This window comes from Solenopsis invicta, chromosome 1, assembly GCF_016802725.1.
Source record: "Solenopsis invicta isolate M01_SB chromosome 1, UNIL_Sinv_3.0, whole genome shotgun sequence".
NCBI lineage: Eukaryota > Metazoa > Arthropoda > Insecta > Hymenoptera > Formicidae > Solenopsis > Solenopsis invicta.
Genome location: NC_052664.1, coordinates 18,410,464 through 18,430,104, shown reverse-complemented (window position 1 = coordinate 18,430,104; position 19,641 = coordinate 18,410,464). Strand labels below are relative to the sequence as shown.

At 27.8% G+C, this 19,641-nt stretch overlaps 2 protein-coding genes across 2 annotated transcripts; one reads left to right on the top strand and one right to left on the bottom strand.

The window, feature by feature from the left end:
- The first annotated feature begins 1,097 nt into the window (after window positions 1–1,097).
- On the top strand, window positions 1,098–9,747 carry LOC105201192. The gene is made up of 9 exons (XM_039451953.1): window positions 1,098–1,255; window positions 4,096–4,263; window positions 5,027–5,100; window positions 5,180–5,331; window positions 6,586–6,781; window positions 7,002–7,122; window positions 8,121–8,291; window positions 9,349–9,422; window positions 9,498–9,747. Exons 1-9 carry the CDS (start codon window positions 1,192–1,194, stop codon window positions 9,642–9,644), a joined length of 1,167 nt encoding a protein of 388 aa, XP_039307887.1. The 5' UTR covers window positions 1,098–1,191; the 3' UTR covers window positions 9,645–9,747.
- A 1,076-nt stretch (window positions 9,748–10,823) lies between these two features.
- Window positions 10,824–16,737, bottom strand: LOC105199673 (nucleolar MIF4G domain-containing protein 1 homolog). Its single transcript, XM_026132903.2, is given in 9 exon segments — window positions 10,824–11,264; window positions 11,364–11,495; window positions 13,107–13,459; window positions 13,565–13,740; window positions 13,893–14,080; window positions 14,146–14,361; window positions 14,363–14,446; window positions 14,591–15,249; window positions 16,094–16,737. Coding segments are annotated over 9 exon segments (2,535 nt in total). The 5' UTR covers window positions 16,530–16,737; the 3' UTR covers window positions 10,824–10,973.
- Between the last annotated feature and the right edge of the window lie 2,904 nt (window positions 16,738–19,641).

The window sequence follows — 19,641 nt, the reverse complement described above, 5'->3', positions numbered from 1 at the left end:
CCCAGCAAACAAATATGAATTCAAATAAAATGAAAATTGCATTTTATTTTAATTTATTCGAATTCGTGTTTTGGAGACCCGGATTATTTTCTGATTTTAATGGACCCAATGGATTGAAATGTGAAATGAACTATTCACCATTTTGAATTCGGATATATTCGGATTCACATGATATTATTTTTCAATTCAAATAGATTTGAAAAATCTGGAGCACAAATGTAAAAATGTTAAAATCAATTCATTTCCCTTATGTAGTCGTATTGTTTCAAGGAGAACTGAAGAGTAAAAATGTGTAAATTTGATGTTATATTTGAAATTAAGATAAAAAATTACCTATACATTTGATCAGTATAACGTCAAATTTACATTATTTTTCCTTCTTTCTTTTCCTGAGGTGTTTCTCAATAGGAAATGTACATCAGCCAATCAAGGAATGAATGAAATATTCGCTGCACTAATCTGCTACATAGCGTTTACCAAAGTATTTACGAACTATGTATAAAAACCATCGAATAATACATATATTATGTTACGACAGTTAATAACTGGATCGCTATTAAAAACTCTGGGCCGCTATTTTTAATTCTGCTTGTTAAATTTTATCTTATACAATTTTACATAATATATTAGCATTTTATAGACAATAAATATTTCAATGATACTGAATGAAAAGTTTTCGTAATATTTCATATTTTTAAGAATTTTTTGTATTTCAAATTTATGAAGATTTGTAAAAAAATACTCGAGATCTCTTCAGATTTTATAAATTTTCTTTGGAAATTATAGAATGAGTAATTTTGAATATTTCAAGATTTACATATACATCTAAAAAAGATGTAAACTTTTTCTCTGTTTCTTTCAGTTAGTTATCTCATTGTCAGTGTAACAACGATAAAAATTTCGTTCTTCAACTACAGCAATTTCAAACCATTTTTCCTTGTCCCACTTTCCTGTTCCATCGTATCTTCACCACTAGTATTCGTTTTCATCACGTGGCTAGCAACCACGTGATGACAACGAATACTAGCGGTGAACATACGATGGAACAGGAAAAGTGGGAAAAGGAAAAATGATTTATGTTATCGTCATAATAAAAAAGCAATGGTCAAGAAGCATGGATCATCTCACTTTCAGTTGATCAACACAGTGCGCTAAAAGACGTTGCTTCTTGCGCATCAATATATCTTCAAGATGTTTGCGAGAACGTCGCGGATCGCTGTGACAATAATTGCGTTATTTTCTGTCTATACTAGTGGTGAGCTATTGATGTTTCTTTATTTTATAATAAAAGAGCGATTTATAATACGTAAAATTTCTCTTAAATATAAAAATTTAGATTTATAACTTACATTACAATTTATGGACGTTAATATCTACTATATAGCAACTAAACAATTAAGTTATAAATGAGAAATAATGTTCATTTGGAAATACATGAGAAATTGACAATTAAAAAAAGTATTGATTCAGAAAGGTAAAACATAGTTAAAAACCAAGATGTATTACAAATGATATATATATATATATATTTTTTTTTTTACTTTAAAAGGAGTGCATGAATATAAAATATTATGTGATATATCATCTTTTTAAAGAATTTTTAGAGTTTGACTATTATCAAGTACACATTCCAAAATTTTGTTTAATTTAGAAAATTTTGATTATAAATTTGGAAACGTAAATTCTTAAACATTCAATAATAGCAATACTTGTTTCTATTTCAAACATTAATGTTCACTTTGCAAATTAATTGATTGCTTTCTTATACAATTTTCTATTTTCTATTTTTTAACGTGCTTCAAATATTTAAGCAATATTTTATTAAACTTTCGTTTGATAGTTAAATTATACCTTGAACTTTGATTGATCCGAGAGATCTTATCAGATCCGGTTAGTTCCAGAAATTTTGATTAATCGCGTGTATTATTAGCAGTTTGTATCTTTTAAAATTTTTTAAAAATATTTCTGTTGCTTTAACCTTAAGTACATCTTAAAAGTTATCTTATTCCATTTCTATGAAATAACCAATATTTTATTATCGGTTATTATTCCAAGCAATAAATTGCAGTTAAAATAACGTCTTTTCAACTGCAATGTATTCCTTGCAATGTTATTACGTTAATATTAGGAATAATATTTATGCATTTTTTAAATCTTGTAAAGAAAACATAATAAATGAAATAATATTTTATATTTCTAATACATACATGTAGAAATAAAGAAATAATTATCTCATTTATTTCTTTTCTCTCTCTTTTTTATCACTAATTGCATTGTGTACATTTTCTAGTAGTTATTAGTGACTATATAAGACAAAATGTTACGTGATCATAATTGTACTGTTAGAAATTCGCTACAATCGTCTTTATTTTAAATCACGCTATAAAATTCGCAAATTTAAATAACTGAGATGAATTAAATTTTACCGTTTCGTAAAGAGTATATATAAATTAAGTTACATTTTAACGATATATCGTTGTTAACAATTATAGAAACAGAATTATCAGAAAAGATCTGGTAAAATAAATGATACGATGGTTGCAGTCTCTTTACGTGATAGATTCCTGATCGAGATAATAAAATCCAAATATAGAAAACATGTTTGATTACCTCAATGTGAATATTAACATGTCCATATGTTTCATTTCCTTACACGTGTACATTATTTTCTTGACGATTTATTTCCTTGTGTTATTATAGCTTCGCGATAATAAATTTTATAATCAGTTGTAAATAGATATAATGGTAAAAAATTTTGAAAAAAATAAGAAATATTAATAAAAATACTAATTAGAATTATACAATTCAAATCACTTTAAATGTTAATAGGGTGTGTGTAAAATTCTGAAATATATATATTCTCTAAATCTCGTTGAGTGAAACTTCAGTTTGAAAAAATGAAAATTGAATTTGTACAATTTTTCGAGTAATTTAAGATTAAAAATTGAAAAAATATGAGCAACTTACTTTGACAAAAACAGTTTGGTTAGATTACCTAGGTCGCTGAAGCACATTTTTGATTTTCATATGTTGCTATACGAAACACGACTGACGACGTCACTTTATCGATTAGCTCTTATTGTCAGCAATTTTTTTAAGGAGGAGAGCCAATCCTTTACATTTATCGTTTACTACATTATTCAAAATCGGAGAATCATGTCGATTTTCAAATCCTCACATAATCTGCGGAAATGAAAACAAAAATGAATTTGCTTATCACATTCTGACATTACTTCGATCATATTTTATAACATTCTTTGAAAGACTTCAAATTTTTTTCTTTTAGTGCACAATAACAGATTTTTCTGAAATTTATGATAAACATATTTTAAGAACTATGTATCAAGAAAATATTCTTTGTTAAAGATAATTACTTAAAAAAAGAAAAATAGATTGAGTAATAGGGTTTCTTAGCAGTACAATTAATACTTTATGTACGAACTAAAATACAACTTATGTATTACTTATACTTAAAATTAATTTTACACAATTAATTAAACAATATTTGAATAACTCTTATGTTCCATATGGTTGATTTTAAATAATCTATTCGTTGACTTTAGATAATCTGTTATAAAAATAACAAAGGAAAGACAGAAACCGGTTAAAGAAACGTGAATCGTATGAAAGAAAAGTTTTCACTATAGCCATGGCCACTTCTGAACGAGTGGTAATTTAAATTCATGAGCGGATTTGAATTGTATTTTTATCCGTGATGCTGCAAAACAACTTTATCCGTGTATGTATAAGCGTGTTTAATGTTGCGACATATACAATGTATAAACGATATCACGCATTGAAAATGCAGATTCCACACATTGCAGAGATGAACCAAACAACTTTGTTTTCTTATTATAATTCATCGAAAATGCGTTTCAAGTCACGTTTTAAATATAACATTCTCCATTTTTCATAGATTCTTAATGTGCAACTACACCGTTTTAAATCTGCAAAAATAATAAAATTTAATTAATAGTTGACCGCTACATTTTCTATTATTGTTATTATAGTAAATGGTAACACGTTAACTAGTTGTAAAATGTTACATACTACCAATCTTTATATAATAATAATGCATCAATTTTTTTATTACAGCTCAAGACGTATCGGAAACTTGTATAGGTTGTTTATGTGAAGTTATGTCAGCATGTAACACCAATATCGGATGTACCGGATCCGTATGTGGACCCTTCGGCATAACACAGGACTACTGGACTGACGGTGGCAAACCAACTCTAAACAACGAGACACTTAGCGATGATGGTGAATTATTTTCATACAAAATACTTAAATATTTATTCGAAAATATCTTTGGTCTCCATAGTCGTGTATCTTTTGTACTTTTCGTAACAGAAATAAATAATATCATACCACAAAGAAAAAAAAGAACGAAGAAAGTTGAACATAAAAAAATACGGCTAAAACACATTCAAATTAATGAGATAAAAGATCACTATTAATTCACATTAACAAAATTGTTTTATTTAATGAATAGAAAACGGAATAACACTGTACAGTGTTCTTAATTTTTCGAAAAAATAAAATCAAACAAAGGAAGTTGTTTTTATTTGTCGTATTCTATCACAGTCGTAACTTTCTATATTTTTCGGAGAGGCAAAATCTTTCTCTCAATTTTATTACTCTAGAAAATTAAAAATACTAATATTTTATTATCACAGTCGTTTCTTTTCTGAAAAATACGGACAGCACATTTTAAGTATAGATCCTTTTTATCCACTTTATTCATTTTTATTTCATTTTATATATTCATAAACATTAAATCAATAATTATCAGATATTCTGTACATGTAGTTAAGAAGATTGCTTTATATGAATTGAGTATGCATGCCTATCTTGTTTAAGTTTGAAAAAAAAAAAAATATAGTATTTACTTAAATTATTTATATGACCACAATTAGCATTAAACTAATGTTAGGATCGTCTTAAAATTTGATAAACTTGACTAATCAATATAACATAATAATTCTGTAATAATAAAATTATAATCACTTCTTTTTTATTATAGCTTTTTCCAGATGCGTTAACGATCCTTACTGTGCTGCTGCTACGGTGCGAAACTATATGACCAAATACGGTCATGTAAGTAATTTTCTCGATTCTCATATGCAGATTTACATATGTCTTTATTGATATGTCTAAATATGTGATAATTAAATAGGATTGCAACGGAGATGATGTGATTAACTGTGAAGATTATTTGCGTATTCATAAACTTGGCTTTAATGGTTGCACCGGCACGATGGTCTCTAAATATGAGATATTACTCGACCTGTGTTTACAAAAGTTCCAATCTCAGGACCAAAATAAATAATACGTATATGTTCTTTATCTAATAACAATAAATTACTATAATATACATATGTACATATATTTACAATAAAGATCTGTCTTATATCTTATACTTTTATCAAATATTTGAGATTTTCTCTTAGCCACACTATACCACTTTTCCTTTAATTTCATCTATTAAATGTAATCTAGTACAATTTTATCAATTTGAATTTATTATGCAATAAATATCTCGACAGAAAAAGATATAAATGTGCCTATAATATCCCGAATGCTTTAACACGTCACATTAATTTTAAATTACCTGAATATATGTACTACATGATTGTATGTGCTTGTCTAAATAATTAATCTTACTTATAACAATGTAGATTGTAGATAACACAAGACTACAATTTACAATAAAAATAAAAAATTTACTTTAAAAGTTTAAGTGGAATTTTGATTGACTATCTTCTCATTAAATTTTCTTCTTTGTAAAATTATTGAGCTTTCTAATTTTGAATTATCAATAAAAAAATTATGAGAATTCTAAAATTGCGTTCTTAAAATTTAAGTTAATTTAATTTTTTATCCAACAATATTTTTACACTTTATTAATTCTTAAAAATCTATATTTTTTCATTAAAAATTTATTTGATAAAAATACAAATAATTTGACTACTATTAAAAATCTTTCCTCATAAGTGGTAACAATATAAGAAGATGTAAATAATAAATGATAAAAATTAAAGCCGAAACTAAACATTTTAGTAATTTTCAAGTAAAAGAAAATATATACTTTAAAATATTTTTTTTTTTATGGCATGTAGTATTAAATATCTGAATGAAAAAACCCAGCATTAAATAAGGCCACTTGCTTTATTCAGCTTATAATAAGAAATTAGCCGTTAAAATATTAATTAGCCGTTATATGAAATTACTCAATAGAAACATAATCACGTATGCTTATCATTAATAGCGAATAAATTAAAACAATATATATAGATATTTACATTAACATTTTTGTGCTTTTCTAAATTTTTTACGAGGTAAGGATAGTCTCGACTTTCATAAAATAATAATGTGTGTGCATAATAAATATTGTAAATAATAAATAAAGTTATTTTAAAATAAGATAAGTGAAAAATTATTGGTAAAATGCTCAAATTCATTTGCAAATATTTCGATGATTTCATTTTCATTAAATCGTCATCGGATATTTGTTCTATTTCAACGATTGTAAATGTCCGTTTATACCTTTTTGGCAGGATAATTTGATTATTTATATCTCAGCCATATTCTCAGCCATAGCCGTTTTAAACAAATCAAGATTCATCTTTCTTTCCCCACTCTTCCAGTGCCATCGTATCCACACCGTTCCTACTCGCATTGGTCGCGCTATCGTCATAATAAAAAAGCAATTAAGAAGCACAGATCGTCTCACCATCAGTTGATCAACATGAAGGAGTCGCTGGTTGACCGTGTACCAGTAAGCGTGTTTGTGATAGAGTGAAAAAGCGCGGTCAGGATTGCTGATGCAATCCTCCTTATTCCTTGTGCAAGCATATCCTGTATTCCTATTTAAGTCTTTTTGTTTCCCATATAACTATTGAAAGCAAGATAAGAAATACCTTGGTTACTATGGTCAAATCGTCCCTCCCACGTTGTTACACTGGGGACGGGTACCATTAACGTTGAGAAGAAGTTGATCAACGCTAATGGATGTTGCTTCTAGAGCATATTCTAAGATGTTCAGGAGAACGTTGTGGATTACTGTAACAATAATTGTGCTATTTTGTGTTTATACCCAGATAACAAAATGTGCGCATAGTGAGTTATAAGTATTAAGTATACTTTTGGTGAACTATCGACGTTTTTCTATATTTTTACTATGTATGTGGTAGTTGAATATCATTTATGATTCACAACTTTTTGTGAAGATAATATCTAATATAAACAGACTAAAATACGGTATTATTTCGGTTTAGTATACACATGCATATATACACATACACACAAGTTTTTTTATATCTGTACAATATAGTATAAGTTCTAAAGATACAGAAATATCCAAACATCATAAAACAAATTGCTTTACACTATTCCCAACTAGTAAGAAGGAACAAAATTTATCTAAAACCTGATTCAGAAAATGTTAAACCTGATTAGCTTACCGTCATAAACCTGTTCATGTAGTATACGATTTGATTATTTTTTATACATCATTTCGATAAAATTGATTCCTAATAATACATATTTTCTACATTTCAAAATATAATATGAACCTAGATATCGTATTATACAAAAAGAATGTACACAATTTAATTTTGCGTATATTATTAAAAAATATATAAATATAGATACAAAAATAATATTGAGATACGTATTAAAATATAATGAAATATTATTTGCAAATGAAACAATTCTCGCACAATTTCATTCACCGATAGAGAAGTTCTTGCAAACTGTGATTGATTTTAAATAATTCACTGATATTCTAATCTATTATATATAGAAATAAACGTACTGACAACACACATTACATATAATTTTCTTTTGTATTTACTTTAGAATATAAAATAAGATTGCTATCATGGCGTTAAAAATTTAATACATACATACATATATATAATTTATTTATTTATTGCTTTTCTAAAAGATTTAAATAGCTGATTATTAACTGATGCTTTCTTATTTATTTGTCATATTCTATTTTTGCTAGATTATCCTGCGTATAATAATAGACATTAAAACATTACATACTACTAGCCTTTATATATTAATAATAATTATGGTAATAACAATAATCTCTGTTGGCTGTTCAACAGCTCAGTTCGTATCGCAAGAATGCTTAGGCTGTATATGCTTAGTTACTTCTGGATGTAATAACACTTTACGTTGTGAGGGACCAGTATGTGGGGCTTTCCGTATAACAAAAAGTTATTGGGTAGATGCTGGCAAACCACTTGACGATCGTGATCATGATGACGAGGATATTGGTGAGTTAATTTTCTCATGTAAAATATTTTAGATATTTATTAGTCAATCCAGTAAACATAAAATCATTATCATGTAATTACAATATTAATGATACTTAGCAATATGTAATGTTTTGAAATATGTCGTATTTAACGTCTTATACAACTTCAATGTGAACAAACTTTGACTATAATTGAGATATTGTCTATAAAACATTTCAACAATGTTTCGAAAAAAATCATGTCTCAAATAATAATCCTTGTAAAATTCATATATTATTTGAAACGTTCAAACAATACACATAAAATTAAAAATATTACCTCGATTAAATTGAGAATTTTATTTCTTCTTTCTTTATAGGTATAGGAGCGTGCATTTAAACTTTCCTGATCAAAATGAATGTAAAACTATAGTGACAATGAGCTGTACTCAGCTTTATTTTTTTGTTGCTGGAGTGTAAAAAACATTTCAGATGACTACTCCCGGTTCAAATCTAAAAAGAAAATATGAAATGAAAGCGTTCTCATATATAAATATTTTAATAAGTAATTTTTCACAATAAATTCTTTGTCGAGTTTTACAATAAATTCTTTACTTTTATAGTTTCAGGATAGGTAAAGATAGAATAGAAATGCTTGTTGTCATCAAAATTAAATTGATTAGTAAATTAATTTTCATGATGTTACATTTTTGGTTTTACTTAACAGTTCTTTTAAGTCTGACAAATATGCAGCGCGCAGTTTGTATATATAAATTTGTAATATATAAAATCATACAGGAAATTATTATTTAGCATCAAGATCTGTTTTCTAACAATATGTCAATTTCTTAATTTAAATGTGTTGATTCATCGCGATCATAGTAGGATATCGATTACGTTATAAATATTTTAAATTAGTTCAAATTTTATAGATACATGATTCTTTTCTTCCGTCATTAATCAATACATTAATAGTCACTAATCAACACACTAATTATCCCAGAATTTATATCTCTACATTATTTATTGTAGTAATTAACAAATAGAAATATTGTAATTTTAATAAAGTATAATAGAAATAATTTTTTTTCATTTAGCGTTTCGCAGTTGCGCCAATAAATTGAACTGTGCTACCGTGGCGGTAAAAAACTATATGAGTAAATTCCGTCGGGTAAGTTCAATGTTTACATTTCTGATCTTACTATGACTTCGCCGATTTAACATTTAATGTGTATTAATTTAATAGGATTGCAATGGAGATGGCGTAATTAATTGCGATGATTATGTGCGTCTTCATCGATATGGTGTAGACGGTTGCACTAATTCACTGCACTATGTTTACGAGTCTATTTACACATCATGTATAAACTATACAAGAAGACAAGAATTATAACACATATATTATACTTCGAGAATAGTTAATTAATAATTATTATTAAAAATTATGGATCATCATTTTTAATTTTATCTCTCAACTGTTTTTTACTAAAAAAAAAGACTGATAAATAAATCTAAGGTTAATGAAAATAATTTATAAATATTAGTAAAAATAATTTGTAAATATTCTGAAGCCTTTCCTAAAACTTTGCAACTTTGGAGATAAAGATATTAAAATACTTCAAAGTTTTCTCGTTTTCATGTAATAATAATTATGGCTCTTTTGTTCAATTCGATAAATTCCCAGGAAATATTTTTATAATTATTTATATATATTTTAATATATATAAACACATTTTATATATAATTATACATATATAAAAAATTTTTTCCCAAGTTGAATCAACGGTAATAATAGAAATTAAACACGAATTATAAATATTATAAAGTTATCCATATATCCATAAATATCATCTGATTCATAAATGACCTCTGTAATTTTAATACTTATACTCTTATTCAATAACTTTAATATTAATACATAAAAATGTTATTACTTTATATTTTGCAGATATCTTGCTCAACAAGAAATATATATCACAATTATTGTAACATTCATCAATTCAATTTCAATTTTAAAATATTAATCGTATAGATTTTTTATATAAATTTAAAAAATTATAAATTGATATCTGTTATCTACTTTGATATTTTACAGCAAAAAACAAGAAGCTGCAACAAGAAATTTAGAGATATCATAGCATAAAACAAGAGTAGTATTATATAATTCATTGGCGCAATGGAAATTTCCTACATTTTGTGTACGTCATAAATAATAAACAGCCTGCCATTATCTATATAGTCATTATATAATATCAGTTATATATTCCCTCTATATATTGTTATCATCAAATTGCTCAACAGCGATATTATCTAAAAAATAATGTAGATAAAACCATATATAATTTCATCTTCTATTTAGATAAATTAAAATAAATTATTGCAAGTCAATAATTCACGTATTTATTATTTAAATTGCTGCAAAAATCAACATATTCAATAGACATATTGTGATTATAGATGTTTAAAATGTTTTAAAACTATCTTTTTACTCTTTATAACAGATTTAAAGTAAATCTGTCATTATTTCAATATTTCTATACCGTATATATTATAAATAAATTAGCTTAAAATAAAAATTTGAATGTTGTTATTATATTAAGTACACTTTACAAGAAGTATAAACACAAATATATTTTTTACATTTATAATTCAGTATAATAATGTAATATATACATATAAAATGTATGTTCTATGTACATATTCGTTATTATAAAAATATTAGTTAAAATATAAGTTTTGACTCTCGTGTACTTAAAAGTTTATCTACACATACCGCCCGTTTTTTCAATAACTCACTACGTTCCTGCATGTTTTCAGCAGTACAAATATTTTTTACAAGAAAATGATTTATAAATAATCTTAGACTGTCCTTGAAAGTTTGTAACTTTGGAGATAAAGATATTCTTCCAAATACTTCTAGACAGGCCTCCTCATTGTCATGTAATAATATTCCCAGCATGATTTGTCGTACAAGTCTCATGGTTAAATTGTCTAGTTCCATAAATTGGATCACCTGTAATTATGTGATAATTAAAATTAAATACATATAATCATAAACATCTTGTTGGTAAAAATAGAAACTAGATGAGATAATGTAGACATATATATATACCTTTAAAATGGAAAGAGGAAGACCTTTGCCCAAGAATAGAAAAGTTAAAAATTTTGCCAGATTTGTTAACTGCTTTGTATTCAAATCATTTAATGCTTTCAACTTATCCCACAATGCATATTGTATAGTTAACTGTAACAATTAACAAATGTTAGCCATTGTAGATAAAAAATAATAAACCATTGTACTCAAAAATCTTTTTGCAAACTATTCACTCATGAATTCTGCATTTTTATTATAAACAGAAAACAATATAATTATCATAATATATAATACTAGTAATATGTAATATTATTTTTACGTTACAATATATAATATTAACTTCACTTAAGATAATACACGAAAGTACCGACAAGATACTATTAAAAACCACTGATTTTACAGGAGTTCGTATAACTATTAAAATTTAAAGTTGTCATCAAAGTTTGATTATTCACAGATGTGATAAATGAACAAAAAGAATTGTAATTTTGTAGCTATATATATATATATATATATATATATATATCTTTTGCTGTAATAAGCAAAAGTATGCATATTTATTTATAAAGCAATTGTATAATAAAAAATGAAGAATAACGTAATATTCAAATATTTGTATTAACAATCGCAAATTTCTATTTATAAATTTCTATTTCTATTTATAATCAATAATGTCATCGCTCTTAAATTACCGCTGCGTCTCCGGTAAGCTCCTTTGGCGGTCACGAAAATGTGCTCAGGGTCTTTAATAATATCTCGTAAGGAAAGTAATAGTCGCAATACACGTAGAGTAACAAGTACAGTATTTAAAGCATCGTTTTTTACAAATTTCTGTATATATTAAGGCTCCTGAGTACTCGCCGCGGCCATATTGAAGTCGTGACGTCAGAAGCGAGAAATTGCGTGAAATGACACGTAATTTTGTCCGACATGCCATTTGTAAATAAAGCCAATTTGGATAAAACAAACTAAACAGATGACTTTAAAACACTTCTAAATATCGGTCACGACTATCCTTTTTCCGCCTAACAATCAGTAAATAGTTGTAAAAAGCATGTAAAGTGAAGCAATTGAAACAGGAAAACACATGGGCACATAATTTTGTCCGACATGCCATTTCTAAATAATGCCAATTTGGATAAAACAGACTAATCAGATGGCTTTAAAACACTTCTAAATATCGGTCACGACTATCCTTTTTTCGCCTAGCAGTCAGTAAATAGTCGTAAAAAGCACGTAAAGTAACGTCTATTCAGACAGGAAAACACACGGATAGCTATTAAAAGGAGTGAAAAATGTACTTTTATGTATAAAATTCAAAGAAACTTTACTCGCGGTCCATTTTTACGAATTTGGTAAATACGAGACAAGTCATGTTTTTACAATGAAACACATAATAACAAAATGACATGCACGATAACATTTCATCGTCAATCTGTCACGTTTCACGTGTATTAGTTCTAATTTTGTCCGCGACGAAATGTCGCTACCGTCAACGCGGAGTTCTCGGCTGAGGAGTCAGGAGCCTTAAATGTTAAATTATCATCAGAAATGTATTATTTTCTCGTTCAGTTGATTTGAAAATACAACTAATCAGAGCTGTATTTTTCAGATATGCCATAATTCTTTATGTATAGAATTAATCCAGTAATCTCGGGTGCTCGGAAGTCGCTAACTTGCGTAAAAATACGCGGTTTCTCTCGCTGTGCATTCACTTACAATTAGCGCAAAACTCTACCGCATCTGTTGATATTTACTTACCTGATATTTTCTGTCAGACTCACATAGCTTTTGCGCCAATACAGCATAATAAGGATTGAATTTCTTTTCTTGAATGCAACAGTTGAAGATAACATAAATTACTTCTCTTTGTTGCTGATTTTTCAAACCAAGATGATGAATTTTTTCGAATGCATCTAAATAATCTTCAGCTGTCATAAGTACGCAAAAAATATCTCTTCTGACATCAGTATTCATTCTTTGTTTTCGTGCCAACTCTAATATCTCCTCACTGTACTTTTGTTTTTTATCTTCCGAATTCTTTTCTAATTTACCAATATCCTTGAGACCGGACCAAGCTGAACCTACTATCCACCATTTTCCTCTTTCGTCAGCTAAAAAGATAAAAAAATATGTAACCTTATTACTTAAGAACAATCAATAATAAAGAAATTTCAATTATTAACAACTTTCGGTTGTATATGTATTGATCCTCATACCTTCTAGTAAATCCTCTAAAGTTACATTAAATTGTGTAACATTATTGCCCTTATGAATAAAGCTTTTTAAAATTTTCTTCAAGTGATCTATCCGAGATGGATCATATTGAGGTATTTTGCTCATATTATTATTTTTTATTGCCAGTAATACATCCAACATAAATTTGACTCTCGAGCTACAAAGATAATAGTATACATAAATAGTATATGTATAAAAAACAAACATTAAAAATACGTAGATAAATATAATTGCTGTGGTAATTAGGAAAAGCAATTCAGGATAAAATGTACATATACATGTATATCAGTATTTAAAAATACAATTTACTTTTCTAGAGTAACATTATTTGCCTTTTGCTGCAACTTTAATATAAGTTCCTTTAAAGCGATTGGATCATCTTTCCTTAACTGAAAACCTACTGTCCTTAAGATTAATAAAATCAGTTCAATTTCTTTCTCCATAAATTTTGCTGCTAGTTTTTCTAATATTTGATACAAGAGACGATGACCATATACCTTAAAAAAATAGAAATGTAAAATGTTCAATAAGAATATAAAAAACAGCATTATTAATATTTTACCTTGAAATTGTAGAGATGTGAAATTATAAGGATTATATTATCTAACATTTTATTTTCAACACTATGAGATTCTCCCAACATATGATGAAGCTTTTTTACAACAGTCAGCAAGAAATGTGCACCAACTTCTGTACCAACATTTGCATGTAGTATGGCGATTAACATCATGTGTTCACAGATAAGTCGATCTGGAGTTAATACGATCTGGAGTTAATATTGGTGCAATTATACTTTCCATCATTAATTTGGATAACATTACATTCATATTGTTACGACTGTTTGACATATACATTTCTTCTACCTATATTAAAGTATCCAAAATATTAAAAGTATCAGAATAATAAATTGTTGTAAATCACAAATATTTCTTTTAATAAAAATACTTATTTATAAATATTTATATTCATTATTTATTATTTTTAATTAGTTATCTAGAACCAATTACCTGAATTGCAATGGTGTGCATATTTTGCTCTGCCAATCTATTTAAAATACCTTTCAGTTGTTTTTCTAATCTACGAATTTTCTCATCATTGGAAGAAATATTACTTGTAATGCGTGCTGCAGGTGGTACATATTTCTTTGCTACAATATTGCCATCTTTATCTCTTTGCCTACCATAAATGTCTTCCCACAAGTTTTCGTTATCATCTGACTGCTCTGATATGTTACTGTGACTCGACTCTTCGTCTACTATTTCATGTTTTTCATCTATTGCATACTTTTTAGATTTTGTATTTATCATATTCGTCTTTTCATAAATTTCTTCACTATTATCTTCGTTTAAATTTTCATCAGATAAAAAACTTTCATTCTCTGAATCTTGTTCAAAATCCGAATTATTATCTTGCTCAGAATCTTCATTATCTTGCTCAGAATCTTCATTATCTTGTTCAGAATTTTCATTATTATCTTGCTCAGAATCTTCATTATCATCTGAGACATCCTCCTTGTCATGTTTTTTGTGTAGATTTTCAGTATCATTCTCACCAAGAGCCAAATTCAAATCCTCTTCAAATTCTTTACTAAATCCAGTTTCTAACAATTGCTTTTCAGTCTCAACTATGTGACTCCTATTCTCTGAATCACAGAAATCCAAAAGATCTAATTATATGTTAAGGAACAATAAATGATTCAATAATTCTGTTATAAATGTGAAAATATAAATATAAAAGAACAGATTTATAGATTTCTGTACAGTACATCCTGTTAAGCAGCTTCTAAATGTTCAATATTATTGCACAATGTTTGAATATTCCAACATTATTAATCATCTAGAAACTATATTAAATTTGTTTTAAATTTCTTTATTATTTTTAATATACTTTATTAACTTTAATATAAAATTACAAATTAAAATACTATAACAAAAAAATTTTCGAAAAATTAAGTAAAATATTTGTCAATTATTTCAAGCAATAATTTTTGAGATACACAAGCTTAAAGTTTGTTAATCAGAGATTACGTTTAGATTGTCGTCTAACACCATACACCTAATTCACAGATAATGCAATCATTTAAATATAATTTGTGATTGGCTAGCTGCAAATTCTTATATCTCAAAAAATTACTGTTTGAAATAAAAATTTGCAAATAAGCATTTTACTTAATTTTCAAAAACTTTCATGCTATAGTATTTTGATTCTCAAAGAACATCCTGAACTTTCTATTTTTTATGTACTAAACCTATTTCTTATTACACATACAAACTCATTTTAGAATCTTATTATTTTGTTTCTGTTGTCTTTCATTATTCACTACTAAAAAATCATTTATTTCGCAATCAAAAAAAGATCAAAATATTCTTTCTTTTTCTCCCTTATTCTCACTTTTTTCTATTTTCCTTCTCTTATCCAAATCTTGAGTCTTTAATTCCATATAGAATAAAAGAAAAATTTTAATACTCTTATAAGAAAATTTTTAGTTACATACAAATTATAAAGGATACAATCTAATCCATCTGATACAAAAGACTTTGGAATAGATTTGCTCTTTCGTTTATTCAACTTCAATTGCTTTTCCAACTGCTTAATCGTCCTGTCCTCATCCAGATTGGCCTGCTTTAGTTGTACCATCCTTTGCTTCTTCACATTTTTTTGTATTTTTTCTTCTTTCATGTCTTTGGGCCTTCGTCGTTTTTGCGTCTTCGTCGATGATACTTGATTGATGTCACCATTCGTTTTTATTTTTGATTCATCACCATCATTTTTCGATGTTTTCTCTAACTGATTTTTCGATTTGTTTCTTTGATAATATGTTGCTCTACTTATTTTCTTCTGTTGCCTCTTCTCTTTACGCAATTGTTTACGCGTTTTCTGTATTGATTTAGATTTGTTACTCTTGCTCTTAGTGCCCAGCGTTCCTTTACGCTGAATACGTCCCATTTCGCGTTTTTAATTAACGCTTAAAATATGATGTATATTACAGTGTACGTACAAATATATCAATAAAAGCGAATATAATCATATCACAGAAGTTCAACATTATAACCTCAAATTTTACTGCACAGCAGCACGCAGCACATGGTTATACACGTGAATAATGGTAGCGTTCAAAAACATATCAGAAACACGGTAAAGAGCCTCGCACATGAAATGCATACCAGAGCATAAGCGTAGCATAAGGCCTCTGGACCAATGGGAATCTTATGTAAATCAATATGGCGACTTTATGCTGGATGCTCATTGGTCCATTGGTCTTATGTTGTGCTTGTGTTATGTTATGCATTTCATGTGCGAGGCCCTTAAGACTTGGTACCACTAGTGTTATTTCATAAATCTAGTGACTTTAGCGATCGCTATTTTTTTACTGCCATCTTTCAGGCGCGTTGACATTTCTCTTGTGTGGTTCCTTCTAGAGTCCTATATAAAGAGAGAAGCGACATCGAACCCCCACCACAACCTTCAGTATCCAATTGAGTCCTCCACCGCCATTTTGGGACCGCTCTAACGTCATCAAACACCATTCGTATCATTCTGCAACAGCTGTGTTCACAATATGGCTGCTCGCTTAGCCAATCAAGTATCAATCAGATTACCAATCAGAGCTTCGGACATCAATGTCGCTTCTCTCTTTATATGACTCTAGTTCCTTCCACACTATGAACGTTGCCATGCTCTGAAAATGCTCGCATTTTATGTACGAACCCATTGATGCTTTCAGCGCACTGTGGCGCATAATCCGTCAATTCAAAAATCTTCACAGTAGAAACATAAATTGTTCATTTCGGTGGGTACATATCATATCGGTTGTATCGTGTTTCGTATGGAAAATAAAATAATTTGAGAGAAAGGAGGAAGCACAAAAAATAATATCGAGGAAAAGTGTGTTTGAAAGATATATATTTAACAGTTGTAAAAGTAAGGAAATTCTCTAACCGATTGTTTCACAAAAAAGCTATTAATTATTACATTATGCAAAAATGTGCTTTCCAGCTACACGACACAGACGACACTGTGTAATAGAGTGAATCATTTTATCTTGTTTAATATTGACAAAAACAACAAGGATAAAATGGTTCACTGACAGTGTCACTTGTGTACATAGCTGGGAAGCATTCATATTTACACAAAAGACTATGATAATTCAATGATCAATGAATTAAGATAATAATCTCCACCACTGTTTTCTATACTCTTTTACTTATGACATGATCCCAGACAGCATTCATGGAAATCAAGATATAGTCTTAAAAACAACTTAAAGATGTCTTCCAGCATAATGTGTAGTTTCACATGCTGCATAAAACATTTCAGCAATATTATAGAAATGTTGCAAAGTTGCTGCAACATTACTAAAATGTTGTATGTTACAGTGCTGTATATGTTAAAGACATCTTTAAGTTGCTTTTACCATGTTTAAAATCCTGATTTTAGACATAATATTGTCTAGGGGCCTTTAGCTGCTAATTAGAAATCTGTTTTATTAACGAGATTTGTTATTCATCAGATGTTCTATCCAATTGAACTGTTTTTCACGTCAACGAAGGAACAAATTAGTTTCTTTGTTTAATGGTTGGGATGATTTCTCACTGGACATTCCAGCCATTCAACAAGGAACTAATTTGTAAAAAACATTGTAACTCTAGTGCTATAAAGAAGATAAATATTACACATACTTCGTATATATAATTCACTTATATACTCTACTAAATATTGACAATAAATATTCGTCTTTGATACTTTATTTGTATCAGCAGGGAGATACTGGAATTAACAAAATTACCCAGATTAGAGGGCAAGTCAGAGAGATTCATTATGTACTTGTCATCACAATTAATATGTGGTATAATGAGAATTTTGTCAAGTTGCTTATCAAGTTGCTTATTATCAAAGTGAGTTTAATTCTCCATTATTAACTGTATACAACCTATGTCAGTTTGTATAATCTTGGTACTTTTTAGAGGAAGATTTTGAAATTCAAATTGAGTCTGATGCATTAAAAAAGAAAAAGGCAAGATCATTGATTGATGATTTTGACTATCCCACAGGAGAATTGTCCCTCTTGAGTTAAAATTTACTTAACACACAATCGCAAACAGACAGACACCTTTTTTTCTGATAAAGATCTTGATGCTAACTGCAAATAACTATAAGTGAAGATTTTATATAATTTAATAAAGCTTCTGATTAATAAATATTTTGCGTTTTCCAATTTTTATCCTTTTAAGGTGATATGCTACTTCTTGATTTCCTGAATTTTGTTCTTTGAGTATAAACTTTATTAAAAAAATTTTTTCATTCATAGATGCAAGATGCAAATTTTGGTCACTTTAATTATGAGGACTTGGAATTTTTATTTGAACGTGATAACAATATCTTGTTAGTTTCTGATTCTTTGGTTTTTTTTGTAGTGTGATAACTCCTAAGCTTAGTTTAACAAATTTACAAAATATTTAAATAACGTGAATGGCTATGCCAGTTGAAAGTAGATCTTAGTGTTCAATAAAGATTACTTCAGAAGAAGGCACTAAGTAATAGTTTACTTTATAGTTACTTTTATTATCAGCTCAAGTGGAGAACATTTATTTTCTCCATTAGAGGATTTACCATCTATATTGACAAGTCATGAGATATGCATTCTATTAGAAATTTTATGGTATGATAAGGAGAGTGTCAATTATTAGTGATCTTGATTATTTCAAAGGTCATTAAACTTGACACATGACTCATTATGCCAAGTACAGTAGAGATGATACTGCTACTGCTTGTAATATACTTCTCGGTAAGTATGTTATCATATTTGCAGTAGCTTTCAGTAAGTATGTTATCACATTTGCTCATCATTAATTTAGTATCAGTATAAACATCTTTACATTATGTTTAAAGTAATTGTATCATAGATCTATTCCATAACTATAATCACAAAAGTTTATTCATCACTCACCATCCAATGCGCAACAGCGGAGTTATTCTGCAACGCCATTACAATGATTCTGTAACAAATGTAAAATTCAAATTAAAACAAAACAGAAAAGACAATATTTAAAAAATATTT